At 31.6% G+C, this 19932-nt stretch overlaps 1 protein-coding gene across 4 annotated transcripts in view; it reads left to right on the top strand.

Moving 5' to 3' along the window:
• Window positions 1-664: 664 nt before the first annotated feature.
• The window catches only part of LOC123692177 (DNA-binding protein D-ETS-4), a 34629-nt gene continuing 15361 nt past the window's right edge, over window positions 665-19932 (top strand). Inside the window, exon 1 of one of the 4 annotated variants that reach the window (XM_045636881.1) lies at window positions 665-876. In XM_045636881.1, coding sequence (XP_045492837.1) covers window positions 838-876 — 39 coding nt within the window. In that variant the 5' untranslated portion in view covers window positions 665-837. Of the gene's footprint in view, window positions 877-14782; window positions 14840-18476; window positions 18672-19932 lie in introns of those variants that run through there. The other 3 variants (XM_045636880.1, XM_045636883.1, XM_045636882.1) reach the window with 3 other exon arrangements.

Genomic DNA, 19932 nt, shown 5'->3' on the forward strand with positions numbered 1-19932 from the left:
TATACAAATTATCTCTCGATGTGCCTTTTCACTATAGGAAAGCAACCTAATCCTTACAAATACACAAGCATGCAAATCAAAGGGCATAAGCTTACATATAAACTTGTATTGTCTCTTATAAGCTGCATAATACCGATGCAACGGCCTTGCCAACGAACTTTCGTATCAAATGCAATCCACTCTCCAAGTGATTGTCTTGGGTTTTCCCACTACTTATGAACCTTTAAAATAATTAATCTTAATGATGCGTCGGCTTCGTTTATGATTTTTTAATTGGTTGCTATATTACACTAGTTTTAATGGCTTTCCTTGTTCAACTCTGCGGCTGCTATGAAAATTTAATAATGTGATTATTTTTGTAGTTCTTATTATATTAAAATAGCACAATAAATATGACAATCAGATATTGATTAGTAGGTGTATTTTAATATCATATAAAATACATTAGCCGGCATAATTAGCATAAATGTGTTATTAAAAGTAAAATATAGGGAAACGCGTTCGCGTTTTTATCACGCCTGCAAAGACAGGTAGCATTTCAACGGAAAATGTGAGAAAAAATCATGGTTCGACCACTTGGAACGCTTCAAGTGGAACAAAGTAGGTCGGCGCGCTCGACTGGCTTCGACAATCCTCGGCTATCTTCGACGGCAGCAGCGGGCCGGCGTGCGCGCATACAACGCTGTAACTTGGCCGATAGCGCTCGCGTACGCCCAATTTTTAAACACAAATAAAAACCGGGATGAAATTTTCTTTGTAAACAAACATCGCGTGGAAATGAACTGAACTGTTTTCATAAAAATATTATCGATTTTCAAAGTGACTCTTGTTGACAAAATGTTGTGGGAGAACGGTGCGACAGAAGACGCAGAAACGGTAAGATTTAATTGTTTTTTAATTGGTATTTTTGGGTATTTGATAGCGGTTATGAAATTTGATTGCTGCTGTTGTGTTATAGCGGTGCGCTTGTGTGCGCGTGCGGCTGTGTGAGTAACTTTCTAGTTTTCGCTCGTTGCTTGAACGTATTTGCATAAACGTGAACAGTTTTTCATAATACAGCCACATGGGCATTAAAGAGCTTTGTGTTTTGTAAATATTCAGTGCGCATCCCGAGTGCTGTGACATCGTTAGTAATGGCTGTATTAGATGTAAATAAATGTGGATTTCGTTTCGTACGTGAGTTTAGTCATGCTCTAAGATGGTACGTTTTAAGTAGAAACTAAGTTTTTATTAGATAGGCTGTAGTTTAATAAGTTGTCATTAAATTTATTTATAGCTATAACTTTAAGCTAAGTTTAGGTTATAAATCTGATTAAAGTTAAGAAATTAAAGGATAACTCAAATTAAGCTAAGTTAAAGTTAAAAATGTAATTACTACTACTATACAATATACATGTCACACTAGCGGCATCTAGCGCCACCGAGTGAAAAACTTAAAACTCTACATTGTTATTAACATGTTTACAATAATTTTTAAAATAAGAATCCTAAAATACCCGCTACATAAGTTTCATTTTGAGGTAATTCAGTAAAACAGTATTTCTATGTTTTTCTTTAAAAAATGGATAGATGTCACTAAGTCAAATACTAAGTGACATCTATCCATTTTTTAGCAAAAGTATTTTAATATAACAATAATAATGCATTAATAAAAAGAAAAGAGTACCTAGGTAAGCATAAGTAATTGAAATAAAAACGCCAGAATTAATTATACATACCTAGATAGAGATGATAATGGAGGTTTTTAATACTTCAAAGCAAACGAGATGATTGGTGCTAATTTAACATTTACTTTGAAACAAAAGAAATCTTATATGATAGTATTGATAGATAATAAACAAGCTTATATCATGGTGATAAGGTTGTGTTTTATCTGTATTAACTTGGCGACTTGTTACCTTTTTCAATGGGCTTCGCTGACATTTATAGATTGTAGACTCGACCAGTTTTTTTTTTGAATTTAATTTTATGTTAAAATTAATGCTTCTTAAACACGATTTAAATTTATTACAAGTCTTTAAATAGAAAATATCATTTTAAATTTCTTTTTTGATTTCGCTTCCAATTAAAATTTTCATATTTTCCGAAGAGTAGGTTTTATAAGACTATGCTTACATCTCTATATAAAGAGAAGAACACAATCGCTACAAAAAATTAACTATTTTAAGTAGCAAATTATATTTTGAATAGTCTACACTCTGGGCTTATATTGTACGATGTACCTAAGCCTTAGCTTTTCTACTGACTTCAGTAATTTCAATAATAATAAAATACAGTTACAGCGCTTTATTTACAATAATATTATGTAAAGCCTAGGAACGGCTCTACAAAGTCGTCGACGTTTCTAGATGCATGCTATTATTATCGAAAACGATCTATCAAAAGATTGTAATAACGTTATTAAATAATGTTTTAAGTATATTATAATTTGAAGAGACACTAATTAAAATATTCGCCAGAAATATTAAAATATACCAAACTCGCGAAATACATAAACATAGTTTGTAGGTAAATGCTGAAAAAGGAGCCTTTAAACTTAACTTTTTAAAATAAGAAGTAAACACAATGAATGTTATAAAACTGAAAAAGACGCAAAAAATAATGTGAATATATTTCAATCGTTAAAGGTTTATCTTATTTGTCGGTTAAAATCTTATAAATATCTTAAATAGTTGAACAACTAATGAAAAACTCTGTTAGGCGTAAGAGTTCATTTAAATTACAGTTAACTTTTCAGCTAACATCAAGTTTAAAATAAGTATAGTTAAAAAATATTGTTACTTTAGTATAAAAATGCGTTTAAACAGATAATAATAATCAATGACTCACTAAGAGATCATTTTAAGAATACTGGTATCCTTACTGTACCATCACAGTATATATTTAATAATATTTTGCATGTTCACAAAAACGCCGACTTACACACAAGAGTAGGAGATAGACACGATTATGGCACAAGGAACAGGAATAGAATTGAAATGCCATTTTTCCGATTAGCTAAAGTTAAAAATTCATTTATGGGTCAAGGTATACGCTTATACAATAGAATTCCTCTCAATATTAAAGAGTTTAGTAGTTCTAAATTTAAAACTTATATAAAAAATGTACTAGTTCAGAGAGCGTACTACAGTATTCAGGAATATATGGACGATAAAGACCCATGGAGGGTTGTCGCGTAAAAACCACAGGACAGTTCTTTGGCATATTATGATATATTATGTATAAGTTAGATATAAGTTACATATTATGTAATATTGACATGATTTTAAAAGAGCAACTATGGAGTTTCTTGCCGATTCTTCTCCATAGATACTGCTTTCCGAATCGGTGGTAAATGTTAAAAATACTTATGTAATGACGATTCGAAAGTGCTACTAAATAGTAGTCTAATTGAATAAATAAATGTTTGAGTTTGAGTTTGAGTTTGAATGATTTTCCGACCAACAGTTTAAATAAATGGTTCACCGCGCTTTATGATCTTGTAAGTGAACTATGAATAAAGCTACGATTTTAATATGAAATTTAGCTTTTATTAGAAAAATATGCTTTTTGACTATTATTAATAAAGAAGACAAACGTTTCTGATATATGATAATGTTTTTTAAAAGCTTTCAAATATTTTTAAGGCACTTTCAGTTATATTATATCTTTTGAAAAATGATTTTTCAGACTGAAAGTTTCTTACTTAAAACACAATGGACAAAGTCTATGTAATTTATATTATTAATATTGATGCAATAAAATACAAAACAATAAATAATCTTATCGATAAGCTGTTCAACTAGTGATGATGTAAGCTTTATTATTAAGTAAAGTAATAATACATAATAATAATATGAGATACAAAGGACGGAAATATGAAATACTCTGAAAAGAAAAGAGATAGAAGCTTGATTGTAATTATCTATGGTTCAATTATTATAAGTTTTCAATAATTTATATCTCTAGGTACCTATATTATGACATAATATAGTTTCTTTGTTCAGAGCTTGTAATAATAATATATATATTACAATGTAGGTATATACCTACTTCGGTATATTTATTTTGGGAACCTATAGGCATTTAATTGATATAATAATATGTACTATTACCATGTAGGTATATGTAGGTATCTATGAAGGAAAATGAAGTCGTTAATTAGATAAATCATACACAAATCAATTTACAAGTTTGCTGACACTCTCAGTATTTACTGATTAGTTTTTAATTATGTCTTATTTGCATTTAATTAAAATTTTAATAGCCCATTCAAACAACCATATTTTATTAATTCGACCACTTTTTCGTTGAATAGGTGATGATATCTAGAAGGATCGATATTCTCAATTATTCAAGTTTTCTTTAAAATATTTTCTTTTATCTATTAAATATAGATTTCGGAAACCCTTTAAAAAAACCTGAATTTATAAAAAATTAAACATTAACTACTTTTTTTAACAAAATAAAAAGAACGTGTGTGCCTAGCACACGTGACAGAAGTGAAACCTCTTTGGGAAGATAGCAAATTCGTCGCTTTACTCATATTGTGAAGGTATTGCTTGCGATTTTATAATTTACCCTCAACGCAAAGAAGTTTCAGTTCAAAAAAGATTTAATATAATATAGGTAGTCAGTTATTTTTCAATATCTAGCTAATCTAGACAGTACAGTGCGTGCTCAGGCATCATTAATACAATAGGGGGCTTATTAGCGCTTTCTCGTACGTGCACTAGTCTGTATAAATATTTAATTGGTGATTTAGGCATTAATTCCAATTACGACCTATTTATCTTTTTAATTGCGAGTATCTTTCTAAACAGATATTTAATACACAGTATATATAATCAAGAAAGCGTAGAGTAACACTTAAAAAATTATAATAAATTTTATTCCAGAAGGGTTCTAGAAGCGATTGCGTAGAATTTTTAGAGTTATTAAAGTAAAAATTTAGTCCTACTGAATGTTTTTTCTGCATGCTAATGAGAGTCTTTCAATGGAGGCTCTACATTTGATAAATTTGACGGTTCTGTTCTGTTACCTGTTAAGTATTTTCTATTAATTCCAGTATTAGGGTAACAAAATGTGCTTATTTACTACTTATGCTTGAATAATTCCTACGTTAAAGTAAGATACATATAATCCCAAAATAAAAAGTTCGGACACTTGTTGAGTTTTACTATGTCTCTTTTATAATTCAAATCAAATCAAATCAAAATCTCTTTTATTAATAAAAATGAGAGCTTGATTATAAAATGAATAAAACCATGTTATATCTTGTAAAGTTTGAAATAATTGTCCATTATTCGTATCAAATAATAATATACTAACTACACGTTCAAACAATGGCCGATCGATTGGCATTCGCGATTGTATTTAAATTATACGCCTGATAGTAAAAATTAGCAAACATTCTTCAGTAGAACATAAGTCACAAGTTATGACTCTAGTTACACATAGCCTGTAATTGGTTTCCCACACTCTGAGCCCTAGTTATTTTATAATAAGCTAGTTTTCTCTATGCTATGAGGGCCAGCGCTGACTAATTTGAGTTATTCTTTAATTTCTTTACTTTAATAATTGTTCCTTAAACTATACGTATAAACAAGAAAATAGGCTTTTTATACATATGACAATTCACATAAAACATAGCACAATAGTATGTGATGTTGTGTACAAATGACATGAGAACAGTTTCGGTAAATTTCCATCAAAAAATAAAATTCTAAAGTATAAGCACATAAATAATAATCTAAAGAATTTAGAAATGTAACATAAAGCTCGTACGGTGATGTCACAAGACGCAAAAGTACGGTTTGTTTGTGGTCAGATTTTCACCTGCATTGAGGTCGAGGACGCGGCTTCTGTTTTCACGTTACGTGAGGTGTGTGGCGATCTCTTACTCATGTGTGGCAAGTCCCTTATTTGAATATAATTATAGAAAAGTCAAAGACACGTATAATCGTAAAATTTAAATATTTTCTTGGCGTATTTCGTGAGAAATGTTTTTTCTGCTTAGAAATGTTACAGTAAAAGTTACATTCAATATTGACCTCTTAAATCAATAGACATAGATAAGGGAAGACACGGGAAATAAGAAGAAAGAACCAAGGAAGTAATTACTTATGTAATTGTTTTATTTTGAAAGCTGGGTATTTAATTAATAAACAACCAAGCTGACAATAAATGCACATTCCAAATTCCAATGACAGAATGATGCAAAAGCTGGCATTATTCTATATCTATAGTAAACTGTAAAATCGTCACATAGTTTATTAATTAGTTGAAGTTCTTAGAATTGAAGTGAAAACATTCGTATGATGTCATAATATACCTTTATAAAAAATCCCTTCTACCTTAAACGAATTTCTATAAGATTGTTATGAATCATAGCATTGCGAAAGCCTTCCGCTACACAAGGAAACTTTAAGATGAATATTACGAATTCTCTTGTGATTTAGAAACCCTATGAGTCAGACGGCTATCGAAAAGTCATTATGTTTGTTCGGTTTTTGTATTTTAGTCTAGACTCTAGGGAATTGATGTATGGTCATAAAAAATGTTACAAATGTTCCTGGGATTTTGTATAGAATATTTTTTATCCACTAATAAATGGTGTAGCCTGGCTAGGTGATTGCTATAAGTTTGTGTTATAAGGGTAAAAAAATAGTAGGGAATTCTGCTATTACATATTACACATGTAAGAAAACTCTTTTCCAAAGTGTAAAAGTAGTAATATTTTTATAAGAGGCAGTCCACTCCTTATGTGACAAGCTTTCAACATTACAATTAAAGATTAATTGAGTAAAAGAAATAGATTCCTACGGCCTTACTAATAAAAAGTTAAACAATGGATAAATTTCAACCATTTTCTACCATAGCTGTGTCCTGCTCTTGCTCACATGAAACGTCAATCATAAAAACAAGACAGGTTATTGCAATAACTAATCCATTGCATAGCGAATGGGTAACATTTTATTAGGGTCATTGCGCCTGTTCGCGTCCACCTGCCTATTCGCGTCCATTTTGCGGATATCTTTTAGAAAATTCACGAAAATAAGTATACTTTATGTAAAATTGTAATAAGAAAAATTTCCGATAATACCTCAATGTATAAGAGACATGCACACATATTCAAAATATGCCTGCGCACCGCCTATCCTATTTAAAAAAAATATTTAATTTTGGCTATTAAACGAGAGAGCTAAAACGCGCGGGATTTTGAGAAAAAAATAGTGCGCAGGGTCGCGTTTGACGGTAAGCATCTTATTGTTAAATGTGAATTTTTGAATATGTAACTGTTTCTTTGCTTTGCTAACAAAACATGGAATAGTATGGATTATAAATAAGCTTATTTCTTTTACAATTAATAGCTAAAATAAGGTGGACGCGAATTACTACACCGAATTTGTACAACTTCCATTTTGCGTCCACGGTGGGCGCAAACTATACCTGTAGTGCATAACAATAGAACATATTGCGTCCACATTGTTTTTCATTACGTAGCAATGAATTGTTTGTTAAAATATGTAATTTAAAATAGATTGTAAATTTTTGACTAAGACCACAAGTTGATAATTTAAATTTTCATTCAAATTAGCAAATTTTTATGCTATTTTTTCATTTTAAAATGGGTATTCTAAGAATGAGACTAGTATTTTTGAGAATGAGAGTCTGTGGTTAAGAAAATAATATACAAAAGAGAAATTTAATTCTTTAGAAACTAAAAAATAGGGTAGGTAGGTAATCTTAATAGAACTGATTATTATTTATTTACATAACGTAACTTTGTTTTTTGTTAATTTTTGGTTCTAATAATGATGAGAAGATAAATATAATTAAGTTTTTCCAGTTTCCTTACACAGTGAATTATATTAATAATAATGTTGATTTTAGGGTTCCGAAGTTCCGAACCTAGAAAGGAAAAACCGGAATCCTTGTAGGATCACTTTGATATCCGTCCGTCTGTATGTCCGTCTGCCGGTCTGTCTTTCTGTCAAGACCCTTTTTCTCAGTAACGCGTAGAGGTATAAAGCTGAAATTTATTTTGAATACTCAAGTCTACGGTCCCTTGAAGCAGTGAAAAAATCAAACTTATAAGCCAAAGCAATCAAAAGATACAGCCGTTTATGCTGCCAATTTTCGCAAATTTCGACATTCGCAAGGGAATCAAAACCTACAGGGTACTTGTACGTGAACACAGACACTTGAAGTTTGGTGCGAAGCAACGTCTTATAGCACAAATAAGGGAAACATTGAAAAAATAATCATTTACAGTTAAAACATATAAAAAAAAGACAGGTTAATACGGAACCCTCGGTATGCGAGTCCCACTCGCATTTGGCCGGTTTTTATTAAATAACTGTATTCGTAAATAAATAATTTATTAAAATCTAATTTTTATTTGCATTTATATGATAAAATATCACCCAATACATTCTTAATTCCTTTTCTAAGCTGGTGGACGCGAACTGGTCCACGGGTGGACGCAAAAAGGCATTTTTGGACGCGAACTGGGTAAAACGCCAAATTCTGCTATTTGTCTAGATAAATAAAAACCACATGATATTTCCAACACAATTGAAAGTAAATCTTAAAATAGACTATGTAATGAACACGTTACATAAATTTTGCGTTGAAATTTGTTCTGGAACATTTTTATTTTCTCCTTCAGACTTTCCAACTGCACTAAGTGGACGCGAACTGGCGCAATTACCCTAGTAAGACCGCTAGCTTATATTTCGTTATTTGTTACTTTTCACAAGAACGATAACTTCCACTTTCAGACATTTGAACAAATAAAAGTGTCACAAATATAGGGACAAATTGACATACTGCAAACGCCAATAGCATGTGTACGCTAATTTTTAACTAAATATCGGAATAATACCCATGTTTTGGACTAGAATATGGGCACGTGACAAAGATGATTCACAAATATTAACGTATGCAATATTTACATTATCATATTAAATAAAATATAAGTCTAATCAGCTGTTGTATTTTTATTCTGAAATATTATAAAAGTTAGGCGACCTACGCTACGATAGCGCTCAATCTAATCTGATTTTCTCTCAATCTCAATGACATGAGAATTGATCCTCAAGATTCAAGTAAATCATTAAGATATAGCCTATTTGGTTACATAAGGTTATAACAAAAACCTCAAATATAATATACTTTTAAAAATAAATGGGTACGTGCTGCGCTTTTGTTTTTCAAACACCTACTCGTTGTATATATTTTATAAGTTATATAATTTTCTCTCAATCTCAATAACATGAGAATTGATTCTCAAGATTCAAGTAAATCATTAAGATATAGCCTATTTGATTACATAAGGTGATAAACAACAACCTTAAATGTAAAAATACACCTATAAAAATATGGATACGCGCTGCGCTTTTGGTTTTCCACCTACTCGTTGTATATTTATACAGCTAAAGGAAAGCTCTGTCGAATTAGATAAAATATTGTATACCTAGTTCACTGTTTGTTGTTATTAATAAGCATAATAATTATTGGGCTTCCAGCATACAAGCCAATGTTTCGATATATTTGAAAGTTTAACAACTACATTATGTTTAAACTTTAAAGCTTAAATTTATGGCACCTTACAATAAACTGGCTATTATATATTCATAATCGCTTTACTTATGGGTCCAATAGAGTAAGTGAAAGGGAACTTGCGTCAGAGTTACAATTAAGTACAAGTAACGACCTTGTTTGTATATCTGTGTGTACCTCCAGAACTGGTTTGGCTTTGTTCACGTGTCCTTTAGGCTTCGGGCCTAATTACTGATCTCGTTGTTTTTGTATTAAATCGCTAACTACCTAGTGCGGAAGGGAAATTCGACGTAGTAAATATAGGCGTGTTCTATTGTTAGCTAGTTATATATTTTTTTTATTTTATTTTATTAAGTATACTATACATAACATTGATACTTCACTACCTACCTACATTTACAGAATAGCTTTACTAAAATAAATGTAATATGTGATTCTTTCTACAGAGAAAAATTGGCATTCATTTCCACGAAGTAGCTTTATTTTTTTTTGCTCTCATAAAAAATAACGCATAATATTTTATTATTAAATCTAATTTATATGTAGTCAAAGCACACATGATATAAATTAGAATTACTATATTAAATAATACAAGATAAGATCAATTAAAAAAACGTAAGTTTATTCGTTCGGTGAGCGCGCATGCGGCCGCCATTTTGTTTTGAAGCGGGAAAACCAAACCTTGAGACCTGTTCCAAGCGCACGATTTGAGCTTTGTCGCTACGAAATGTTATACAATACAAACGATTAGGTTTTAGTTTCTTATTTGGAAATAAACGATTTAATGTTCGTATCTTCTGGTTACTTGTACAATTCGCGGTGTATATTAAAACTTGTTGATGTGGCTGTGAAATTTTTTAGAAAAACAAATTTAAATATTATATTAAATTACCTAGATTAAAGAAAAAAAAAACGACGTGTGGACTCGGGGACTGCCGCGGTAAAGCTGTTGCATAATGCATGCTATGCCTTCAAGCCACACCTCCGCCCGTCGGAGTGGTGAGCGTGAGGTTTTTTCGTAACGGAATTTCTCGATTCGGTCCCCGCGCTAAAGGCCCGGTTTTCTGCTATGTACCTTTTATGTTCATAATATATTGCTACAATTATAGTATACCTAAATAAAGTTCTAATTATGTACATTGGATTACATACTTGCATATTATCATGAAAATAGGGATCGTCGTGTGAAAAAGTCACGCTCAATTTGCTTTGTCTTGTACATAAAGAAAAATTGTCTCAAGTGACGAATATATTTGAAGTATTAGTAATATTGTAATGCGTTAGAACGTCCTTGATTAACGGATACTCTGAGTTCAACCACAATTTATGCGTACTAACGAATAGGATTTAGGGTCATTGCGCCTGTTCGCGTCCACATGCCCATTCGCGTCCATTTTGCGGATATATTTTAGAAAATTCACGAAAATAAGTATACTTTAAGTAAAATTGTACTAAGAAAAATTTCCGATAATATCTCAATGTATAAGAGACATGCACACATATTCATAAAAAGCCTGCGCACCGCCTATCCTATTTAAAAAAATTATTTAATTTTGGCTATTAAACGAGAGAGCTAAAATGCGCGGGATTTTGAGAAAAAAATAGTGCGAAGCGTCGCGTTCGACGGTAAGTATCTTATTGTTAAATGTGAATTTTTGAATATGTAACTGTTTCTTTACTTTGCTAACAAAACATGGAATAGTATGGATTATAAATCAGCTTATATCTTTTACAATTAATAGCTAAAATAAGGTGGACGCGAATTACTATACCGAATTTGTACAACTTCCATTTTGCGTCCACGGTGGTCGCAAACTATACCTATAGTGCATAACAATAGAACATATTGCGTCCACATTGTTTTTCATTACGTAGCAATGAATTGTTTGTTAAAATATGTATTTAAAATAGATTGTAAATTTTTGACTAAGACTACAAGTTGATAATTTAAATTTTCATTCAAATTAGCAAATTTTTATGCTATTTTTTCATTTTAAAATGGGTATTCTAAGAATGAGACTATGGTTAAGAAAATAATAGTAAACAAAAAAGAAATTTAATAGAAACAAAAAAATAGGGTAGGCAGGTAATCTTAATAGAACTGATTATTATTTATTTACATAACGTAACTTTGTTTTTTGTTAATTTTTAGTTCTAATAATAATGAGAAGATAAATATAAATAAGTTTTCTTTCAGTTTTTTACAGCGAATGTTGATTTTAAGGTTCCGAACCTCAAAAGGAAAAACCGGAATCCTTGTAGGATCACTTTGATATCCGTCCGTCTGTATGTCCGTCTGCCGGTCTGTCTTACTGTCTTTTTCTCAGTAACGCGTGGAGGTATAAACTATAAAGCTGAAATTTATATTGAATACTCAAGTCTACGGTCCCTTGAAGCAGTGAAAAAATAAAACTTATAAGCCAAAGTAATCAAAAGATATAGCCGTCTATGCTGCAAATTTTCGCAAATTTCGACATTCGCAAGGGAATCAAAACCTACAGGGTACTTTACGTGAACACAGACACTTGAAGTTTGGTACGAAGCAACGTGTTATAGCACAAATAAGGGAAACATTGAAAAAATAATCATTTGCAGTTAAAACATATGAAAAAAAAACAGGTTAACACGTTCACTGCGGCACAGAAATATCTGTACTTTTCATTACTGCGTTACGGGTCGTTTTAAACCTTGTCCTACACCAGAGATTGTGGCGGCACGAGGCATTTTAAACCCCACCGCCCGTAGGAGACCAAAATCGTTTTTTTGGTGCCAAATAAGACAAAGTGTGCGGCTTTTGTCGTAATTATTATTAACAATGAGTTCATTAACCTAAATCTACCGTCGCCCGTGGTTAGATTAGTTAGTTTAGATTCTAGGGGTAAAATAAAATGTGGGGTCTGATGTACCCCATACCGCACTGAACAATAGCAGTTTTTCATATAATTTAGTGATGGGAAAAGAAATATCGATTTTATTTAATTGTATTTATTTATCAAACTTACGGATTTTTTTCATTAAAACAGGCCAAACAACAATATTGTTTGCAACATTCTTTACCTTTTTCGGCCTCACGACTTGTTAAGAAGGTGCGGAGTTCATAACATCCTACACATCTACACTTCTTTGATCCCTTTAAGAGATGATGTGCCTTGTTTGTTCAAACTCAACTCAAAACTCAAACTCAAACATTCATTTATTCATTTATTCAATTAGACTACTATTTAGTAGCACTTTCGAATCGTCATTACATAATTATTTTTAACATTTACCACTTGTTGGCTTGTTGACTTGGGCAACAGTTAAATTTTGATGAGCCATACACCGATTGCCGGGTGTTTTGGATTTGCCGCTAGTTGATTCAATGAACAAACACACTAATAGTAATCATGATTATCAACCTATTTGAAGAAAGTTACTCAACATGTCACATTCACGTTTCTATTAACGATATTTATTATACCGAGTAGTTAGGATGTTTGAAAATTACCTGTATCCACATTCAAGTCCTTCTTTGTAAAAGCTTCAATAAGTTGTTCCACAAATAGTCTCGAATGCGTTGTACAACACTAACCGCGTGAAGCTAGCTTAGGGTGCGGTACGAGGTGCGTGGTGGTACGAGGTGTTCGCAACCTCGTTCCGCACTGTGTTAGAATTTTTATTTGTTCAGTGCGGCACGAGGTCTAAAAAACCCGGTATTAAGGTCGGTATACCATTGAACTAGGAATCAATAGCACATCTCAGATATATAGATATCACTTTCCTACACTGTACCAGATGGAAGTTATGCCTCCCGCACGACAGAGAAGTTTAAGTTTTTTCCTACCGCTATAACGACGAGACACGGACAGGGTGTTTCAAGCCCTGTTTCGCAGCTAACGTGTTAATACGGAACCCTCGGTGTACGAGTCTCACTCACATTTGACCGGTTTTTATTAAATAACTATATTCATAAATAAATAATTTATTAAAATCTAATTTTTATTTGCATTTATCTGATAAGAAATCACCCAATACACTCTTAATTCCTTTTCTAAGCCGGTGGACGCGAACTGGTCCACAGGTGGACGCAAACTGGAATTTTTGGACGCGAACTGGGTAAAACGCCTAATTCTGTAATTTTTCTAGATAAATATAAACCACATGATATTTCCAACACAATTGAAAGTAAATCTTAAAATAGACTATGTAATGAACACGTTACATAAATTTTGCGTTGAAATTTGTTCTGGAACATTTTTATTTTCTCCTTCAAACTTTCCAACTGCACTAAGTGGACGCGAACTGGCGCAATGACCCTAGTTAGATTTATTGTCATCTAGTATCATGTCCTGAATTCATTCCTAAAATACTTAATGATTATGCTCACTCGATTGCTTGGAAATAAGATCAGTTGCGGGAAAATATTGTTATTTGTAATATGTTATATTCTAATAATTTATAAGTAAATAATACAGTGATTGACTCATGGATTTGTCAACAAATATAAAGTATAAAATGTAGAACTACGGAAAAACAATTTCTTGTAGATGTAACATGAACTAATGCTCTCTATTTATCTTTAGCTCTATATTAATACTATCAGTCCGCCCCGGCTTGGCCCGTGGTACATATTTACGTTTTCTCTACATAAGAACCATCCTCGTACTTCAAGGAATATAATAAAAAAAGAATTAACGAAATCGGTTCAGCCGTTCTCAAGTTATGCGCTTACCAACACATTTTGGGATTCATTTTTATATTATAGATTTTGATGTATTCTGCATATTATAACCGATCTTTTAAAATGATTAAATGGAAGAATCAAGAAGGCTTTTAAGTGGTAATCCAGTCTCTGTATAGTAATTTATAGATCACCTTATTGACAGTGATACATAGAGCTTTTAATTAAACTGTTTATAAAAAATGCCTATTCATGCAAAATAAGTACAAAGGTGATTTCTAGAGATAACGATATATTTTGGTAAAAATTAAAAGTAAAAATGTGTCAGCACAAATCAATTAACACATGTGTCATTAATCAATTAGTTTGACGTCATTTATTTTCTCCATGTGACAGAAATGCGCAGCGTATAGATACAATGTACTTATATCTTATCACACATGAACTTTGTTCAACACGATAACACGCCCGATAAATTTAAACTTATCGAATTTATGATTTTATATTTGAATACTTTATTTGATAATAACGCAAGAAGTAACACGTTATTGTAATAAATTATTATCGTTTTTTGTTGTTGGTTGTTTAACAATGGCGTACTTTGTGGATTGCACTAATGGATATTTCATTCAGGTATATATAATTACTTATATTTATCGTAAAAGCCTGGCGCGTATTTGACTACTGATTACTTATATGTTTATATTGACAGGATAAAAACCAGCGCTTGTCACGGTAGTGTTTTATTTTATTACTCTTGCGTTAGAGCTAGCGCGCAAAAGCAACTTTTGTCTCCGCAACTATTAATTTGTTTCCCATAAACTCTAGTAAGAAAGTGCGCGCACGTAGCGACGCAACTTCCTATAGAGTTGACGGGAGAGACAAAATAGTTGCGGAGACAAAAGTTGCTCTTGCGCGCTAGCTCTAATGGAAATGATCATAAAATTTCATTGCTTTTTCCTAGCTTAAATCTTAATTCTTACTTTACTTTATCCAACTATTTATCAATGATTAAAATTATTGTAAATATGAAAAATTGAGAGGAAATTTTACCTATTTTATCCGATGCTCATAAAAATAGAAGGTATTTTTTATATATTATCTGCAAGGCGACATCTAACAAAATCTTAATAAAAAAATAAAAAAATCAATATGACGCATGCAATAAATTAAGTAGATATAATAATTATTGTTCTTTACATTTACATTTTTTTATAATATTGCTTAGTAGCGTATGTTCTATTTGGAGTTTTTTATTTATATTTATCTACTTTTAATTTATTTATAAACTTTCACAAAATATTATCTTTCACAGAATTGAACTTTAAACACGTTGGAAACGCGTGAAATGTATATTGTATACATAACTTTATACTTACAGTTCAAAGTACCGATATCAAAAATTTGCGTATGTAACTTAAAACGTATCAATTTCTAATAGTTTTGCGATTAAGTTTTTTTTAATACATACATTTTGTATCTTTTTCGCTTTGAAAAACTTTGCTTGATAACTTTAAAATATGTAATTTTTGTAAAACAATAAATAAAACTGCTTTAGTACATTTTTTGTGCAATTTGTCATACACTTAAACAATATTCACTTAACTTCATACAAATAAACATTGGACAAACCACGCCCTCAGTCACGTAGAAGAAGCTCAAAAAATAATCAGGTTTATCCGATTTTTTCATACATACCTCACTGTACTTGATAGTTGATAGTTACATATATATTAAAAATAACATGTGTGGGTGTTTGTATGACAGTTTATTGGCAATTCCGATTACATAAGGCTTTGTATTTATAGATTCGATTCTCATTCATAGCACGTTGCTTAGGGATTAGATAACATGCGTTCTCAAGCCCTTACTTCTATATCGAATATTGTTATGCTGCGTGCATATTGCAAGTTGCAACCGTATGTAGTGGCCTCTTTGCTATATGAGGGTATTGTTTAGTATATTAACTAGTTATGTATATAGTTTAGTTATGTACATAAAAAAACAGAAAGTATAATCGTTTATTTTAGCATAATATTACCTATGTAAAATGTTTGTGTACCTAAAGAACAAAAACTTAACTCTGCTTAGAATTTATGGTTTATACTTATAGAAATGATAAAAACTAAAAAGTAGATGTAATATAATTTTAAAACTGAACTCTTAAAAATCCCATCGTGATTAATAAGAAAGTGCGTCAATATGAACGTCATTACTAATACGTAACACAAAAACATTCTAATAAATCTGTTACCTACATGATTAGTAATTGCTACAATTTCCTCAACATTTTCCTTGTACTCGGCAATCTATGTGATGCTGCAAATTATTGTTTGTTTACCTTTCACTGAACACTTATTTTTTCGAAAACGAATAACAATAACAAGGGAAGAGGCGCGAATGATATAATTTCCTTTCAGCCAATTCGAAATAGATTTGAAATTGGAATGTTTTTTTTTTTCTTAAACCAGCCAGTTACTTTTTTTTTCAAATAGGCCTACCTACATGACCGTGCCCATTAAAGTTCGTTTAAAAATGAAAATTAAAAAAAAAGTATTCAATGTGTCGGTACTAAAGCAATGCGTTATGCCGCAAGATTGTTTTTCATTTAGCTAAGGATTATTTATTAAATTACAAATATGTTGTAGGTATATTTTAACGTGATTCTAACATGCTAACTTACGCAAATGACAAATTCTGAGAAAAATTCGCACATCATTTTTTCCTTCAATGTAAAATATTTTCATCTTTATTCGCTGGTCATGAGGTTCATTTTTCCTTGCAATATATAACGGTACCTATGCTTCTTCGTGATGGATTGTTGTATGTAAACAATTATATCATGGACAAAAGTTTTCCCACGTGCTAAGTTGTCGTTATAATTAGACGATGAATGAAATGAAGGCGTGATGACGTCATTGCGTGTAGCCAATCATATCGCTTGTAATTGAGTTTGAAAGGTATCGGAACAATTGCGGTTCCTTAACTTACATAATCGATTTTGATTTTTCGAGTGTTTAATTAATTAGGATAATATTAGTAAAAATTAAAAAAAAAAAAAAAAAAACTGAAAATAAGCTCTAGGCCAGAGAAATGAACACTAAAAATTACATGAAACAGACCTGAAAATTTCTTCAAATATTACTTATCCATTCATTTTATTCAAAACAATATTAATATCGATGCTTTCACTCCATAACTAGCTTAGATCTCTTGTTATAGCGCGAAAACGATTTGCATCTACATCACAGAACCACAGAGACGTAATTATAATCATTGTCTATGCTATCTGACCACAGACAATAAAATATATGCACATGTATATATTCTGTATCACGTGCAGCTAAAACTGTACTTACATATCGTTAGTGACAAATAATTCATAGCGCACATATACATATATTATAGATTTAAATAGTAGGTGTGTTATAATTTATTTGTAATTATGCTGTCAGTATCAATATGGGGTTCTACAATCAAATAACACGTTAAATACGCTATGACTAATTCATTCAATTGTAAACGAATAAGGTACTTGGAATCATAAATACTTGATTGTAATAGCCGCCAGGTAACATATGGTTTTTCTTTGGTTTTATATTATGCATTTTATGGAAATACCCTATTCTATTTTCAGTTGTTTCTAGGCTATAAAAATATAGAAACTATCCAGATTGCATTTGAAAAATCAAAATTTTAAAAATTCCTTAGATCTAAGGTGTCTACTTTAAATTTCCATTTCCCTCTGTGGTATCTTTAGGTTTTGTAGGCTAAGGAATGTTTATATTTACAAACTCATATTGCTCATTTATTTATCGAACATAAATAAACATATAAAAAAGCCTTCAGGCTTCGACACTTACAAATTGAAATTCCTTGCTTCCTTATATAAACACTCCGCTAAGTATTTGAACTATGCAAATTCCATATCCATCAAAAATTCTAATAAAATTTCGCTGTATTGGCTGGCAAATATTTGAGGGAGCAAAGTTCAATATTTCCATGTTCATATTTAATGTCACCCCAAGTTACTTTCAGAACGTCTGAAGTGAGACTAAGGCCTTGGTCGCTGAAAAAGAAAGCCACGGTATGTTAAACGCGCGAAAAAATAGTTTCCTTTCGTGTACGTCACTAAAAAATAATTAAAAACGTGTTGACGTATGGATTGTATAGTATTGTTCGGATGCAGGCTCTATTGCTGTTAGTATGGGCGTATTTCCCAGCGTGACGCAGGCGTTCATTGAATCAAAGGCTGTGTGCGCTCGCGCAGAGCTCAGTGGCTGTGTGATCTACTCGCGGTACACACGCGGTCATGGGCCAAAAAACGTAACATTGTGTAACAATTACGCCGGTATCATAACCTCAAAATGGACCTAACGTCAAAGGTGCACCAACCCTGACAGCTGACATTTCGAGTGAGTGCGTTTGTTTTTAATTCAAGTGAACAATGGAATTCGAGTGTCAAGTGAGTCTTAGAATACCTATGCTAGGTTTAGTTCCCAAAAACTGATAAAGGTCACCAAGGTCAGACCGTTATTCGGTCATCTCTATACTTAAAGATTTTGCAATCGATGCGTTCGGACTTCCAATTTGAATAGTGTTTGATTTGTGAACCGTGTTTTTGCTAATCAGGCTATGCAGAGATGACGTAAATTCATAAATTAAGATTACGTTATACGTGTATTCTTGATTATTTTATTATTTTATTCGGTTGCCCATAGCGTTTATTTGGGATTTCCAAAAACTATATGGCTAAAACATGCCCAAACTGTAAACACGTTCTTAATGTCCACTGAGCTCGGTTTAACATCCATAAAAGGAATAGTAGATACACTTCTGAATATTGCAGATTACCACGCCTACAACGCAAGCAATTTTGATTCTTATATCATTTGCAAAGTGTTGGAAATCGCTTGGCGTATTTTCGAAAGCTGTAACTCACAGCTTTATAGTGTACAACAGACTAATGGGCAATTTAAGTTTAATCGCACTGAGACATCTAGTAACGAGATTTGTATTGTTATTGTGACATTATGTTAAATATTGTATCAGAGCAAAGAAACCTTTGAAGTTTTTGCATTTGGTCCAGAACAACTTCAGCGTTTTAATATCATTAAAGATCCATACAACTTGTAACTCTTATGAAATGGTATGTGGCTACTGGCTAGTAACTATTTGGAAATATGTAGCATAGCCAAAATTTAAACTTCCTAATATCTTCAAATACTATGTTACAATATAAATAGAGAATGGAACGTAACCTTGCGTATCATTTTTTTGGTGAGATAAAATTAAATTGTGATTGGGGTCTAAATTCGCGCCAATTTCAACCATGTCTTGCATTATAGTCTCAAAAGTTTTCTAGGAATTCATGCTATTTTCTGCTTTGTACTATTGATTGATAGATATTTCAGTAAGGATTAATAACCATATTATTTGTTAAAAACTCAAGGTCTCGTCTAAATTGTAACAAGAAGACTTGTCTAGTCACGCACTAACGTCTATGTCAATTCGATATTATAATAGAGTAATGACGTCAATACGGCTATAAGCTGAAAATTATATCATACCGTTTAAAATCATTTTTTTTTTCTTTTAAACGCCACCAGCGGCCATTACCAGATGATCTAAGCATCTTAATATTAAAAAACAGGCATTACTTTTTGTAACTGGCTTCTATAAATTGATCGGTTGTACGCGTAATAGGTATAAACTATATTTGAGCT

The sequence above is a fragment of the Colias croceus genome, chromosome 5, assembly GCF_905220415.1.
Source record: "Colias croceus chromosome 5, ilColCroc2.1".
In the NCBI taxonomy this organism is placed as follows: domain Eukaryota; kingdom Metazoa; phylum Arthropoda; class Insecta; order Lepidoptera; family Pieridae; genus Colias; species Colias croceus.